This window comes from Bos mutus, chromosome 11 (assembly GCF_027580195.1).
Source record: "Bos mutus isolate GX-2022 chromosome 11, NWIPB_WYAK_1.1, whole genome shotgun sequence".
Lineage (NCBI taxonomy): Eukaryota > Metazoa > Chordata > Mammalia > Artiodactyla > Bovidae > Bos > Bos mutus.
In genome coordinates this window covers 91693034-91709690 of record NC_091627.1, presented here as the reverse complement: position 1 = coordinate 91709690, position 16657 = coordinate 91693034, and the positions used below count along the sequence as shown (strand labels likewise).

Genomic DNA, 16657 nt, shown 5'->3' with positions numbered 1-16657 from the left:
TTTCTTCCATGGCTTGACTCGTGAGTAGTGAATCCAGGAGTCGTGTCCTGGTACCTTGACTGCTGTGGGTGTAGAAAGTATTACAGGGTCTCCCATATAGCATCTCATAAGAACTAAGACCAACCTCTTCCTTAGGGGCAATACGGGTACGGAGAAGAGCTATTGGTAAAGCCTCCTTCCATCCCAGGGAGGTCTCCTGGGTTATCTTTTTATCTATCATAACTAGTAGATATTTAATCCCTTGAGAAACTGGCATCTGGGTGAAGTCCATCTGCCAGCCCTTTCCTGGGTAGGTCCCATGCTGTTGGGACAGGCTGGGCCAGTTGGAGTCTTCGCACTCCTTGGGGGCTGTTTAATTGGCAAGTGGGACAAGAGGAGACGATTTGCCTTATACTTGTTTGGAGGCCTATTCCTCTGAAGGACCTTTCTAGTAATCTTTGGAGGGCCTTCTCCCCTAAATGAGTGGTGGCATGTAAGGAGTTAACCAACTTCCATTGGAGTCCCTCCTTTTGGAACCACCCCATATGATCTTCTTGAAAGCCCTCACTCTTAGCTTTAATAGTCTCACATTCAGTATATGAAGGAGTTTCTGGCAAATTAGTCTGTGGAACTAGGGTGGCAACCCCTGTTAGGTCATTGTTCTGTAATTAGGTCATTGTTCTGTAATGCTGCTCTCTTAGCTGCCTCATTAGCTGCTTGGTTCCCTCGAGCCACTTCTGTGCTCCCTTTTTGGTGTCCTTTACAATGGGAGACTGAAACTCCAGTGGGCAGATGGACTGCCTCCAAGAGCCTAAGGATTTGATCACCATATTTAATTAGGGACCCTCAGATGATCAAGTGGCCTCTCTCTTTCCAAACAGCAGCATGTGCATGTACCACCAGAAAGGCATACTTGGAGTCTGTAAATGGCTACTCTTTTTCCTTTTCCCAGCTCTAAGCTCGAGTCAGGGCCATGAGCTCAACTAATTGGACTGAAGTATCTGGTAGCAAAGGTTTGGCCTCTATGGTCTCAAAATTGGAGACTACTACATATCCAGATCTTCTTTTTCCATCCAAGACAAAGCTGCTTCCATCAGTGTACCAGATTTCCTCAGGATTGGTCAGAGGGTCTTCTGACAATCCCTCTCAAGGTTTCCAGGCAAGAGTGGAAGGGGAGAGAGTCCTCAGGGGTAGGCTGGGTTAAGAATCTCACAAGGGGATATAGTCAGACCTGGATTTTCCATCAGCACTACTTGGTATCTGAGGATCCTTTGATCAGACATCCATAAATGGCCTCTCCCATTCAGGAGTTGTTTCACTTGGTGGCTGGTAAAAATAATTTTTCCCCAAAAGAGAGTTTTAAAGCATCTTCTATCAGGACTGCAATAGCTGCAAGATTTCGAAGGCAGGAAGGCCAGCCTCGGGCAGTTGGTTCACGCCTCTTGGATAAGCAAGCTATAGGCTGGGGCTCAGGTCCCAGTCTTTGGGTTAACATTCCCAAGGCTCTTCCTTCTTTTTCGTGGACATAAAGTTGGAATGCTTTTTCTAGCTCTGGGAACCTCAAGGTGGGTGCTCGAGTTAAGGCTTGTTTTAGTGTACCCTCTGCCTTCTTTTGAGGAGTTCCCCATATCAGTGGGATTGAATCATCCTGTCCCTTCAAGCTTTCATATAAGGGCTGGGCAATTAGACCATAGTTGGGTATCCAGATTCTACAATACCCAGTTAGCCCCAGGAAAGCTCACAGTTGTTTTCGAGTTGGGGGGGAGGGCAACTGGAGGATTCCCTATACTCGATCAGAGGACAGCCATGTGTAATCTGAACTCCCAGCTAAGTGACCTTTGTCTCAATCATCTGTGCCTTAGCACAGGAGACTTTATATTCCCTCTCTGCCAAAAAGTTTAGATCCTGAATTGCATGTTGGGCATTTTTCTCAGCTGGAGAACAGATTAGTAGGTTATCTACATATTGTAGTATTTTCCCATTAGATCCCAGGTCCAGATCTAGGAGATACCAGCTAAGAGCCTGCCCAGACAGGTAGGGGCTGTCTCTGAACCCCTGAGGTAATACTGTCCAAGTCATCTGTTGGTGTTTTTCTCCTGGAGATTCCCACTCGAAGGTAAAAAGATACTGGGATTCTTTAGGCAGTGGTATGCAAAAGAATTCATCCTTGAGATGCAAGACTGTAAACGACTTGGCACTGGGTGGGATTTCTCCCAAGATTACATCGGGATTGGGTACTGTGGGAAGGAGAGGGACTATAGCTTCATTTATGATCTGGAGATCTTAAACCATTTGCCAGGTCCCATCTTTTTTCTTTACAGGGAGGATTGGGGTGTTACATGGCTAATTGGTGGGGACCAATAGCCCACAGGCAAGGAATTTATTTATTTTAGAGGCTGTAGTCCTCGAGCTTCTCTTCTGAGAGGGTATTGTTTCTGGTTTGGAAACCAGTGGGATCTTGGAGGACAGTGATGACCAGTTCAGCTTTGTGGGTTCATACAGGAGTCCCCTGGTCCCACACCTTGTGGTTAATTTTGTCCTCCCATAGTTTTTGGTCTCTCCCTGTTGGAGAGGGTGTAACAGGTTCCTCAGTAGTAACCAGGAGCTGTAGGGCTCTAGGGGCTGAAAAGCTTCCCATCACAAGGGTGGTCCCCAGTTTAGTGAGTATATCTCTTCCCAATAAGGGGTTAGGACACAGGGACCACCAGAAACTGGTGGGAAAATATTTGTCCACCCCAGCAACAAAGAAGTGCTCGGGTGAATCTTTTTGTAATTGTTTTTCCTATAGCACCCAAAATGGTACAGGTTTGGGAGGAGAAGGCTCTGGAGTAGGAGGTCAGGACAGAGTAGGTAGCCCCTGTGTCAACCAAGAGATTCTTGGACCTACCTGCCAATCCAGTTGCACCCTTGGCTCTAGCCCTGTGATGGTTATCTGTGACAGGCAGGCTGGCTGGAGTGGGCCGCTTCAGTCCTGTTGAACTGTAGAGGGAAGGCTTGGCACTTGACCTTGAGGCTTTTGGGTCCTGAGGGCAGTGTGCCGCCCAGTGTCCCAATTGATGGCATTTGTAGCAAGCCATTTTAGGAGACTTGTCAAGATTTGGACACTCTTTGGCCCAGTGTCCCGCCTGTCTACAGATTAGGCATTTGCCTCGTGCCTTGTCCTTTAAGGACTCAGAGTTTGCCATAGGGCTTCCCTGGAGGGCAGCCAGAATCTGGGCATGCCTTGTCTCTTTGCTTTTCTCCGTTTCCTGGGCCTTGGCCTCTCTCTCCTGTTGTTCTCTGTTATAAAAGCTAGAGTCTGGTGGCTGGAGTCTGGACCATCTCATCTAAAGAGGCAGCAGAGTCCTGCTGCTGTAGCTGTTGTAACTTTATCCTGATGTCTGATCCACACTGGGATAGGAATTTGTCCTTTAATATCACCTGTTCCTCTTAAGTGTCTCAGTCCAGATTGGTAAGTGGAGTTCTTGTTGGGCTCCTGAGTTATTGCTGACCCCCAGGCATAGCTGATTACTTTTTGCTGGGCTGCTTTTAGTCCTGCCTTTACACAGATCAGAAAATGATCCTTTTCCCAGATGTGCTCAGGGTCGTTATAATTCCAATTAGGATCTGAAGAAGGAACCACAGTTTCCCCCACCAGGTATTTTCGCTTGACATGTGAAGCCCCATAGCATACCTTTGGGCTTCCTTTAAGACCCTAGCATACTCAGGGTCAGATAAAGTTTGACTAAATATGACCATTGATGTCCTTCCACATCAAGTCAAAGGCCAAAGTAATGTGTTGGAATGTATCACATTCCAATATATCTATATATTTGCTGGGTCATCTGTATAGCTTCCCAGGTCTTGTTTGATCTGTCTTAGTTTTAAGAGGGAGAAGGGCTTATGGACCTGGACTGGTCCAAATTCTCTAGTTTCAACTAAGGGACGTACTCAAGTTGGCTTTTGTCGAGGGGGTGCTCCCGGATATGGGGGCACGTTTGGATAGAAGGAAGGAGCACCAGGCAACTTGGGAGCCATGGGAGGTGAGCCTTCACAGGGGGCTTCCTTCTCTTGGTTGTCTGTGCCTAACACCATTTGCCTGGTAGGCTCACTTTTAGGCCATACAACAATCCCATACTTAACACAGAGTTCCTTCATATCTCTTGGAAGAAAATTTGGGCATAGGGGATCTCTGTCCATGTCCCTTATCTTTTGCAGAATAAGTCTAGCTGGAGGATGGTGTTGTAATTTAACTCCCATCCTCAGGCCAGTGTTCCTTGTCCCCTAGAGGATACCATGGCCACTCAGTGGCACAAAAGAATTTTAAGCAACTTCTCCTTAGAGTTTGAGAATTGAAATAGATTCCAGTTATCAAGAATGCATCTCAAGGGTATCTGTTAGGAAGTGGATTGGTTATTTTCCATCTGAAAGACAGTGATGACAGAGAAAGGAAAAAAAAAAAAGCCAATAGTCCTACTTCTATTTTTATGGGTGGACTTCCTTAGGGGTGAGTCTTTCTGAAGCCTATCCTACTCAGTATTGTTGCAACCTGAAAGCCGGGTGTCCCCAGGTCAGGGTGCAGATCCCCTGCAGGCTGAGTCATGACAGTCTCCTGGAGATCAAATTCCTGGGCAGATCGAGGCAGGTTGGCCTCCTGAGAATTGGGTCCCTTGGCATTGGTCAAGGCATGTCGACCTTCTGGGACCCCTGAACTGGTGGATCTCCAAGCAGGTTGAGGCATGACAGCCTCCCAAGGACCAAATCCCTAGGCAGGTCGAGGTAGGTCAACCTCGTGGGACCCCTAGCTGGGGTTGGGCGTCCCCAAGGTCTCCAGCCTGACCAGTGCTGGGTAGGATTAAGGGGTTGTAATCTTAACTCATTGCTGGTTTGTCCACTGCAGATGGGAATAGATATCATGATGTAAAGCAATCCAAGCCTGTGCCCTGAGACTGGAAACCTGGTGAAACAACCATCAGCCTTATCCTCTTATTGCTCTGAGGGAATGTAAGTCACTGGTTTCTTCCCTTAGTCCTCCATAAGAGCAGTTTAGGGTATTTCCAATGGTAAATATTTCAGTGTCATAGACGCACTTTAGGTAATAACAGAAGTAATGACAAAGGAGTGAGTTATCTTGGCCTGTTAGGGGCATTCAGTTCAGTTCAGTCTTTCAGTCATCTCCAGCTCTTTGCAACCCCATGAACCACAGCACGCCAGGCCTCTCTGTCCATCACCAACTCCCAGAGTCACCCAAACCCATGTCCATCGAGTCGGTGATGCCATCCAACCATCTTATCCTCTGTCATCCCCTTCTCCTCCTGCCCTCAATCTTTCCCAGCATCAGGGTCTTTTCAAATGAGTCAGCTCTTTGTATCAGGTGGCCAAACTATTGGAGTTTCAGCTTCAACATCAGTCCTACCAATAAACACCTAGGACTGATCTTCTTTAGGATGGACTGGATGGATCTCCTTGCAGTCCAAGGGACTCTCAAGAGCCTTCTCCAACACCACAGTTCAAAAGCATCAATTCTTCGGCACTCAGCTTTCTTCACAGTCCAACTCTCACATCCATACATGACCACTGGAAAAACCATAGCCTTGACTAGACGGACCTTTGTTGACAAAGTAATGTTTCTGCTTTTTAATATGCTGTCTAGGTTGGTCATAACTTTCCTTCCAAGGAGTAAGCGTCTTTTAATTTCATGGCTGCCGTCACCATCTGTAGTGATGTTGGAGCCCAAGAATATAGTCTCCTACTGTATCCACTATTTCCCCATCTATTTGCCATGAAGTGATGGGACCAGATGCCATGATCTTAGTTTTCTGAATGTTGAGCTTTAAGCCAACTTTTTCACTCTCCTCTTTCACTTTCATCAAGAGGCTCTTTACTTCTGCGCTTTCTGCCATAAGTGTGGTGTCATCTGCGTATCTGAGGTTATTGATATTTCACCCAGCAATCTTGATTCCAGCTTGTGCTTCCTCCAGTCCAGCATTTCTCATGATGTACTCTGCATACAAGTTAAATAAGCAGGGTGACAATATACAGCCTTGACGTACTCCTTTTCCTATTTGGAACCAGTCTGTTGTTCCATGTCCATTTGTTCTAACTGTTGCTTCCTGACCTGCATATAGGTTTCTCAAGAGACAGATCAGATGCTCTGGTATTCCCATCTCTTTCAGAATTTGCCACAGTTTATTGTGATCCACACAAAGGCTTTGGCATAGTCAGTAAAGCAGAAATAGATGTTTTTCTGGAACTCTCTTGCTTTTTTGATGATGCAGCAGATGTTGGCAATTTGATCTCTGGTTCCTCTGCCTTTTCTAAATCCACCTTGAACATCTGGAAGTTCACGGTTCACGTACTGCTGAAGCCTGGCTTGGAGAATTTTGAGCATTACTTTGCTAGCATGTGAGATGAGTGCAATTGTGCGGTAGTTTAAGCATTCTTTGGCATTGCCTTTCTTTGGGATTGGAATGAAAACTGACCTTTTCCAGTCCTGTGGCCACTGCTGAGTTTTCCAAATTTGCTGACATATTGAGTGCAGCACTTTCACAGCATCATCTTTCAGGATTTGAAATAGCTCAACTGGAATTCTATCACCTCCACTAGCTTTGTTTGTAGTGATGCTTTCTAAGGCCCACTTGACTTCACATTCCAGGATGTCTGGCTCTAGGTAAGTGATCACACCATTGTGATTATCTTGGTCGTGAAGATCTTTTTTGTACAGTTCTTCTGTGTATTCTTGCTACTTCTTCTTAATGTCTTCTGCTTCTCTTAGGTCCATACCATTTCTGTCCTTTATTGAGTCCATCTTTGCATGAAATGTTCCCTTGGTATCTCTAATTTTCTTGAAGAGATCTCTGGTCTTTCCTATTCTATTGTTTTCCTCTAATTCTTTGCATTGATAGCTGAGGAATGCTTCCTTATCTCTCCTTGCTATTCTTTGGAACTCTGCATTCAAATGGGTATATCTTTCCTTTTCTCCTTTGCTTTTCACTTCTCTTCTTTTCACAGCTATTTGTAAGGCCTCCTCAGACAGCCATTTTGCTTTTTTGCATTTCTTTTTCTTGGGGATGGTCTTGATTCCTGTCTCCTATACAATGTCACGAATCTCCGTCCGTAGTTCATCAAGAGTATTTTAATATAAGTGGGATGGAGTTATGTTGCCTACAAGGAGGCAGAGTCCTGGTTGTAGGAGTTAGTAAGTGGTTTAAGAACAAATTGATAAGAAGCAATAGACTAGATGTTCCATAAAAGTAGAGTGTAGATTTGATCTGGGGCTATGTTTGTAACTTAGGACAAGGGTGATAAGGATTTGGGCCAGATGGCCTACAGGGCTGACTCCCAAAGTGGCAGACATTGTCCCTGGAAGCCCAATTGCCCTTGAATGGATACCGCCAACAGATAGACTTCTAGTAGGCACCTGTCACCTGCCCTAGCAGGTTCACTGAGAGCTGCTGTTGTTGCACATTTTGTAGGAAACATGGAAGATGAAGGCCTGACTATCTAGAGGGATTGGATATTATGTAGTATTTTCCCTCCCAAGGGCCAGCTATTTTCTGGTTGTCTCTCCCAAAGATAGTAGAGGCAACATTGTGGGTGCAGACAGGGCTCAGGAAAAGAGCATGAAATAGGAGGGAAGGGGGCAGGGCGCAACTTTTGAGAGAATGACGTAGCCCAAGGGCATAACATAAACCGATTAAAATTAAATGGGTCCAAGACAAATTTAACTAAACCTTGATTCTCAATCTGCAAGCTTAATGACACACCCAGAGGCACCAGGACAGTTCCAAGGCACTATCAAAAGATGGAGGAGTGGGTGGTTCTCCAATTGTTAGAATGACCCTCCCTCTTTAGCATAAGAAATCACACACTCTGGACTGTGCATCTCTCTGAATCCGAACAAATCTACCTCTTACCTATTGCTGTGTCTCTCACTGAATTTTTTTGCAATGAGACATCAAGACCCTGAGCTTCATTAGGTCCTGAAACCAGGCACCCTGGGTTTTGGCTGGGCTTAAGTCCCAGTCGTATATGACTGAGTGACTAAGCATAGCACAGAATCCCTGCCATGTGGGTTTGATTCCCAGTCTTAGGTAAACAGTTTCAAACACAACTTTCAGAAATGGAAAGATGATGATCTGCCCAATACTTTGTAAGCAGTGGCATAGATGGAGAGAGGAGCTGAAGGACAGGAGGAAAAAAGCAGTGGGAAAAACATGCCGAGGAATCCCCTTCATAACCTGCTGGAAAATCTGCTAAATATCTGACCTGTGTTCACAGTTTTCATTGGCCTGATCCTTGGCACAAAAAAGATTAAGGACAGAAGAACCCCCACTCACTTAGGCAACAGCTACAAGGTGCAACCGACAGTAGAGCCTTCGGGACACACTGGGGACTAGCCCCTAGCAGAGTCCCTCAGTTGCACCCACTGCCATTCACGGGGTTCGGGGAAACAAGAAATTAGAGATTGTAAAGGAATTTAGATTTTGTTAGCCATATGTCCTTCCAGCCATCGGAGCAAAGACCTCCTTAACCAGAGGTCTTCTGAAATCTGAGACTGAGCTGCTTGCGCTTTCTGTCGAGTTTGTTTTTGCTGTCCTGGTTTCCAGCACGCTAGGCTTCTTGTCACTGCCACTGCGCTGGGTTTTCTTCATGTTCAGCTTCCATCACGTGAGTTTTCACCAAGTTGGGCTTCTGGTGTGCTTGGCCTCCGCCTTGGGGAGACCGAGCCAAGATTGTTTCAGCCAAATTAAATCCAAGTCACGGAGCCAGATATGTTGGGGGAGTGTATAATTTCCTCGGTTCTGTCTCACCACAGCAAAAATCTGAAGCAGCAGACCAGTGTTTCAGCTCAGTTACAGCTCAGTTTAAATGGCAAACCAGTGTTACAGCTTGGTTACAGCTCAGTTTTATTTGGCAAGCAAAGGAAAACACATCCTTGAGGTGTGAGGGCCGGCCGACCCAAAAGAAGAGAGGAGCTCAATTTTGGCTCTTCTTTTTATGTTCTTTCCTCCTCCTCCTGAGCCTGCCCTATGTAAATTGGGCTAGCCAGGAGGGCTGTTTGTTTCACCTGAGGTTCTCATTCCTGTCCCTGGACCTTCCTTTGTTCTATTTTTTCGGGCTTTTTCCTTTCTTTGTTTTTTGGCCACCGCTATTTTGGACTCCTTTTTCCTATTCTAGCTACCTAACAGTTTGAAGGCAGGGGGCATAATACCTTTCTTCTTTCTCAAGATTGCTTTGGCTATTTGGGGTCTTTTGTGGTTCTACATAAAATATGGGATTATTTGTTTTAGTTCTGTGAAAAATGTCATGGCTGAATGTGCTTTAGGTAGTGTGGACATTTTAGCAATATTAATTCATCCAGTCTACGAACACAAACTATCTTTCCATTTATTAGTATCATCTTTAGTTTCTTTCATCAGTTTTGTAGTTTCAGAGTGTGTCTTTTACCTGCTTGGTTAAATTTATTCCTAGATATTTTACTCTTTTTGATTTAATTGTAAATACGATTTTCTTGATTTTTCTTTTTGATACTTGATTTTAGTATATAGAAACGCAACAGATTTCTCCATATTAGTTTCATATCATGAAACTTTGAATTCATTTATTAGTTCTAATAGTTTTTTGTGTACTCTTTAGGATTTTCTATATATATTATCATGTCTTCTGCAAACAGTAATGATTTTACTTCTTCTCTTCCATTTTGGATGCCTCTTACTCTTATTCTCCTCTGATTGCTGTGGCTAGAATTTACAGTACTATGTTAAATACAAGTGGCAAGAGTGGACATCCTCGTCTTGTTCCTGATCCTAGATGAAAAGCTTTCAGGTTTTCACATTGAGTATGATGTCAGTTGTGTGTTTGTCATGCATGTGTGCATGCATGCGTGCATACTCAGTCACTGTCATGTCAACCCTTTACAGCCCTGAGAACTATAGCTCACCAGGCTCCTCTGTTCATGGAATTTCCCAGGCAAGAATACTGGAGTGAGTGGCCCTGTTCTTCTCCAGGGGATCTTGTGGACCACATCTCCTGTTCTCCTGCAGTGGCAGGTGGATTCTTTACCATTGAACCACCTGGGAAGCCCTCGTGTTTGTCATAAATAGTCTTTATTGTTTTGATGTATGTTTCCTCTATACCAACTTTGTCGAGAGTTTTTATCATGAATGGGTGTTGAATTTTGCCAAGTGCTTTTTCTGCATCCATTAAGATGATCATATGATACCATTCTTGATATTTTTGTTTGTTTTAATCAAAATATAATTATTGTATCTACTATTTTATTATCTTTTGAAGACAAGATGTGTAATGACCATTTTATCAAGTTAGTAAACATACTTCTGACTGTCATTCTAATGCCTGGGCTCTCTATCCTCCTGGTAACCTAGGCTAGAAACCTTGAGATTGTCTTTTGATAAGTTCATCTCCCTCATTCATTATTTATATCCAGTTGAAATCAAAGTCTCCCACTTCTATCCAACCCCTGGAATATCATGAAATCATTTGTCCCTCTGTAGTCCCACTATAGCTGTCCTATCTTGGCCTCTCCATTCCTAACCTAGACTGTTTTAGTCAATTCCTAAATAATTAGCAGTTATCCATAACTGTAATTTTTCTGAACTCTGATTACCTTACTTCTGTTGGATTGCTGCAACTAAAACTCCTTATTCATGATTTTTAGAACCCTACAGCTAGCCTTTCTTTTTAACTTTATTACCTAAACTTTCTTTCTTCTTTACATTCTTCCTGTCCTTATTTGCTTCCTCCTTTCCTCCTCCTTTTCTTCCTGTCTTTTCTCTTTCATTTCTTTTCTGCCTCCTGAAATACTGTACTTCTTTTATATAGTAATGTTGCTTATTCTTGCCCAAACATGCCATGTTTTCAAGTACTGTTGCCCCAGCTTAGAATGCCTGTCTCTACCTTTTGAGATTTCATTTAATCCCCAGCCCTAGATCAGATGCCATCTTCTTTTGAAGTCTTCCTCAACTGGAATTAATAGCTACCTTCTCTGCCCTTGCAGTGCATTTTTCCATATACTTCATTTGTGTTCTGCCTTCTATTGCTATATACCTGCCTTCCTCCTACATGGATTTCTTTCTTTTTTTAATATTTTAATGTTATATTTTATTTAGAGTCATAAATTATTTTATTAACTCTTTACATCAACAATTACTACTAAAGTAGTTTTTAAGGAATATCAATAAAATGTTTCTTTCCAATGGAATTTTCAGTAGTATAATTGTAAGCAGTCTTTTTCTTATGATTTTGTCCCTTTTAGGCTGGATCAGTTCACGTGAGAATTCGACGAGATGCCAATGAACAAATGGTTCTTGCTCATGTGACCAACAGGCTGTACACGCTTGTATCTACTCTGACTGTTCAGATATTCAAGGATGATTGGATCAGGCCTGCCTTACTGTCTGGGCCTGTTGCAGCCAATGTCCTAAACTTTACAGATCATCACGTAATCCCAATGCCTCCTCTTAAGGGTACTGATGATTCAAACCCTGTCACATCAACTCCAACTAAACCTAGTAGTCCACCTCCAGAATTTTCATTTAACACCCCTGGAAAAAATGTGAGCCCAGTTATTCTTCTAAATACGCAAACAAGACCTTACGGTTTGGGTCTTAATCATGGACACGCACCTTATAGCAGCGTGCTTAATCAAGGACTTGGAGTTCCAGGCATTGGAGCAACCCAAGGATTCAGGACTGGTTTTACAAATATCCCGAGTAGATATGGAACTAACAATAGAATTGGACAACCAAGACCATGATGTACTATAATTTAATTTATTTTTATGAGGAATATTGACTCCTTGAGTTTCAGTTTATTTAGTAATCCACTTTGCATCGACTGTTCAATCATTTACTCTAAATGTTAGAGAGTAGTAGGCTTGTTCACATTTCATGAAACCAATGAAACTATATTTTTGTAAAACATTTGGGGCAGTGAGAACCTTTTAAATGTTATAGACTTTAAATAGGCTTCCTTTAGAAAGCGTGTTCTCTAAATTTGAATTTTGCTATCTTTGGTTTTGTAGTTGACTGCAGCGTGATATAACATTACCTTTATAAGAGAACCACTTGATGGAGTAGATTTGTCACATTATTAAAAATATAATGCTTTCTTCAGTGAAATTTATAAACTTGCTTCTTGAGTACACATTTTAGGAAAGGAAAAAAATGTCTATTCTAAAAGTAAAAGTCTCTTTTATAGGTTTTCCAAACTTAATTGCTACATTTTTCTTTGAGGTCCTCCTGTGGTATGCAAAGTAAAAGCAAACATTTTTATCAGAAATTTTGAAACATATTTTACTATCTGGCACAGTTAAAAATTTTTAATTATCAGTTTTTTAATAGTTTTTCTCATTAAAAAATTTCAATACATTTGTAAGTGACCCATCAGTCTCACAATATCTTATTTTGGTTAAATAAACATCTTATCCTTAAGTGATATGCAGTGAAGGAATCCCAATTTTCAGTCTTACATTTAATTAAATACTGAGATAATGATAGATTTTTATCCTTCCTGTCACCTTTTTATTGGTTGACTTTGATTTTTCATTTTATTAACAAAATATCACATATATTACCAAAATATGTGGAATTACATGCAATGTAGTACTTTTTGATCCTTTTTTCAAAGTTGCATGAACAATTTGAATTTAAATTATGTAATTTTGCCAAAACCTAGTGCACCTTAGGTTTATAAGTACTGGTTAGATCTGCAGTAGGCAGTTTCTAATTTATTTTGTTCTGCTTTATTGAAAATAGTGAATTGTTAACATTTATAATGAAGTGTGAGAATCATGTAGATTATTTTATTTTTAAATTATTTTCCAAATGCAAATGTTAAGGACTTTCCAACATGGCAAGTATTACTTATAAAAAGTATAACAAGCAACAGTCACAAATTACCTATGATTTTTTTTTTCTCGTTTTATCATGCATTTTATACTTAGGTTTTAAAATTGGATTTTGAGAGTGGATTCAGCTTTTCTAGAATTCAGTACTCCTGGAGATTTGTGACATTTCCAGCCATCAGCAACTATCTAGAGAAGTGTTTTTGTTTTTTTTTTTTAATTTGCAACTTTCTTCAATCAACTCATCCTCTTTTAAATATAAGCAACCCTCCCAAATTCCTGTTTCTTTACAGTGGAGTAATAAACATCTAAGAAGCCATCTCTGTCAAGTAGAATTGTAGTCACGCTGTGACAATAAGTGACCAGGTCCCAAGTAACTTTTGCTTGATGAGGAGTTGATCGTTGTCTTTGACATTTGCAGCCCTGTTCAGCCATTTGACCTGCTGAAGAAATAGAGCCCATGCCACCTTGACCGCTGGGGAAAACGAAACATAAATGTGATAAGGCAACCTGTTCCTTGACATTTATCTTTCGTCCTCCAACTATTTCTATACCTATTATTGGTCTACTATTACAGGGTGATTTTTCCTCCATTGATCTCATCTAAATGTGAATTTGGGTCATGCGTGAAATCTGAAGAACTGCCTTGTACTGAATGATGATTAAGAGGTATGTGCTGCCACTCTATGCATGTCTTCTCCGTCTCCAGGGGATTTTTAAAGTGCCCGGGTACTAAACACAGTTCTGTACAAGGTTAAATGCCTGTTTCCTCAACACTCATTCAGAGGTTACATCTGTTCTGTTGTCCTTCCAAAGGTGCTTTGATAACCGACTGCACTACTTGAGAAGTTGCATGTGGGTCTTGAAGGGTTGGCTCTACTTGCCGAAATTTGATAATGCCAATTGCTGCAGGTGGCATTGCTCCAGGCATTATTATATAAAGAAGTCTTATTTGCCAACCTTTGGATAGGTTCTGGATATGAAAATAAGAAACTTGGCCAGCGTAAGCCTTGATTTAGTAGCCTAACTGGTAAATCTTGCCATGGAGTTACATGAAGCTAGACCAGGAAGCACGTTTGAGTTAAAAACTTGACCCATGGTTTGTGATTAAGAGCAAGTTCCATGGAGTGTGATTAATCTTGTTTGAGAAATTACTGTTTTATAATGGAGGAAAACACTGGGCTGGAAGACAAGAGATTTGGATTCCAGTCCTGATGCTGCCACTGTTTGAGTAGTTTTATAACCATGGGTAAGTCATTTAACTCCTCTGAGCTTTCTCATCTGTAAAGTTAGGGTGGGGAATGAAGTAGTTGATCTATAAACTGTCAGCTCTAAAACTGTATTACTAAATCTGCAGAAAATATATCCACTTGTGAAATAGAATATTGTACCAAGAATTTCTTTTTAGTGACTACCTCAACATAGAGGCCAAGTGTTACCTATGCCAACACCCAAGCCATTAATTTGAGGTGCCATGAGAACAGAGAGTAAACTAAAGGCTGACATTTGGTTTTTGTGTATTTCAGAGTTGCCTCAACTTAAATCTGTTTAGCTTAAACAGATTTTTCTTAGACTTCTTTCTTTGTGAGGAAGGATTATTTTGGGAGGTGTTGGGGAAAAGATTAGGACAGGGTACTCTTACCTTTCACAGGGTACGAAAGAATGGGATCCATTTTTTCTTCTTTAATCTCTGAAGTCACAGATGGAATTGCATACATGTATCAGCAACTGGTTTAGCTACTCATTCAAGCATCTGATTGAGCTACTCATAAACTGCCAATTTTTTGCTTAACTAAAGATTGCTGATTTTGCGGGGGGAGCCTGATCTGCTTTTTATACAAGAAAATACTTTTACATTCCAAATTGTTTGAATTAAACTATTTGAATAAAGAACATTCGTGAACTTTCTCTCTGCTTTTAAATAATTTTGGCCTGTTTGTTTCAATAGCTATTTATTGGTAACTTTATCTCATATTCAGCAAATGCTCGTCAGGAGTATAGTACATGCCATGCACTGTACTAAGTAAATGTGCATATAGTATATAAATTTTGGTGACCTGCTATTCTTGAGACTGAAGAGAATACAAGGATAAACAGGAATCCCCTTCAAGTAGCTGATAGAAGTGACCTATTTATCAGTTCAGTTCAGTTCAGTCGCTCAGTCGAGTCTGACTCTTTGTGACCCCATGGACTGCAGCATGCCAGGTCTCCCTCTCCATCACCAACTCCCAGAGTTTACTCAAACTCATGTCCATTGAGTCGGTGATGCCATCCAACCATCTTATCCTCTGTCTTCTCCCACCTTCAGTCTTTTCCAGCATTAGGGTCTTTTCATATGAGTCAGTTCTTCACATCAAGTGGCCAAAGTATTGGAGTTTCAGCTTCAGTATCAGTCCTTCCAATGAATATTCAGTACTGATTTCTTTTAGGATGGACTGGTTGGATCTCCTTGCAGTCCAAGGGACTCTTCAAGAGTCTTCTCCAACACCACAGTTCAAAGGCATCAATTCTTCAGCGCTCAGCTTTCTTTGTAGTCCAACTCTCACATCCATACATGACCACTGGAAAAACCATGGCTTTGACTAGACGGACCTTTGTTGGCAAAATAGTATCTATGCTTTTTAACATGCTGTGTAGGTTTGTCATAACTTTCCAAGGTGCAAGCGTCTTTTAATTTCATGGCTGCAGTCACCATCGGTAGTGATTTTGGACCCGCAAAAAGAAAGTCTCTCACTGTTTCAATTGTTTCCCCATCTATTTGCCATGAAATGATGGGACCTGATGCCATGGTCTTAATTTTCTGAATGTTGAGGTTTAAGCCAATTTTTTCACTCTCTTTCACTTTCATCAAGAGGCTCTTTACTTCTGTGCTTTCTGCCATAAGTGTGGTATCTTCTGTGTATCTGAGGTTATTGATATTTCTCCTGCCAATCTTGATTCCAGCTTGTGCTTCATCCAGTCCAACATTTCTCAATGTACTCTGCATATAAGTTAAATAAGCAGGGTGACAATATACAGCCTTGACGTACTGGAACCAGTACATTTCCTGATTTAGAACCAGTCTGTTGTTCCATGTCCATTTGTTCTAACTGTTGATTCTTGACCTGCATACAGATTTCTCAGGAGGCAGGTAAGGTGGTCTGGTATTCCCATCTCTTTCAGAATTTTCCACAGTTTGTTGTGATCCACACAGTCAAAGGCTTTGGCATAGTCAATATGCAGAATTAGATGTTTTTCTGGAACTCTTGTGATTTTTTGATGATCCAGTGGATGTAAGCAATTTGATCTCTGGTTCCTCTGCCTTTTCTAAATCCACCTTGAACATCTGGAAGTTCACGGTTCACATACTGTTGAAGCCTGGCTTGGAGAATTTTGAGCATTACTTTGCTAGTGTGTGAAATGAGTGCAGTTGTGCGGTAGTTTGAGCATTCTTTGGCATTGCCTTTCTTTGGGATTGGAATGAAAACTGACCTTTTCCAGTCCTGTGGCCACTGCTGAGTTCTCCAAATTTGCTGGCATATTGAGTGCAGCACTTTCACAGCATCATCTTTTAGGATTTGAAATAGCTCAACTGGAATTCCATTACCTCCACTAGCTTTGTTCATCATGATGCTTCCTAAGACCCACTTGACTTTGCGTTCGAGGATGTCTGACTCTAGGTGATCACACCATCATGATTATCTGTGTTATGAAGATCTTTTTGTATAGTTCTGTGTATTCTTGCCATGTCTTCTTAATATCTTCTGCTTCTATTAGGTCCATACCATTTCTGTCTTTTATTGTGCCCATCTTTGCGTGAAATGTTCCCTTGGTATCTCTAATTTTCTTGAA

General features: G+C 41.7%; 1 protein-coding gene across 3 annotated transcripts in view; it reads left to right on the top strand.

The window, feature by feature from the left end:
* Nucleotides 1-14679, top strand: part of SLC30A6 (solute carrier family 30 member 6) — a 48750-nt gene extending 34071 nt beyond the window's left edge. The window contains exon 13 of one of the 3 annotated variants that reach the window (XM_070379767.1): nucleotides 11237-14679. In XM_070379767.1, the coding sequence (XP_070235868.1) occupies nucleotides 11237-11737 (501 nt within the window). In that variant the 3' untranslated portion in view covers nucleotides 11738-14679. The remainder of the gene's footprint in view (nucleotides 1-11236) is intronic. The other 2 variants (XM_005893007.3, XM_070379768.1) reach the window with 2 other exon arrangements.
* The last annotated feature ends 1978 nt before the right edge of the window (nucleotides 14680-16657 follow it).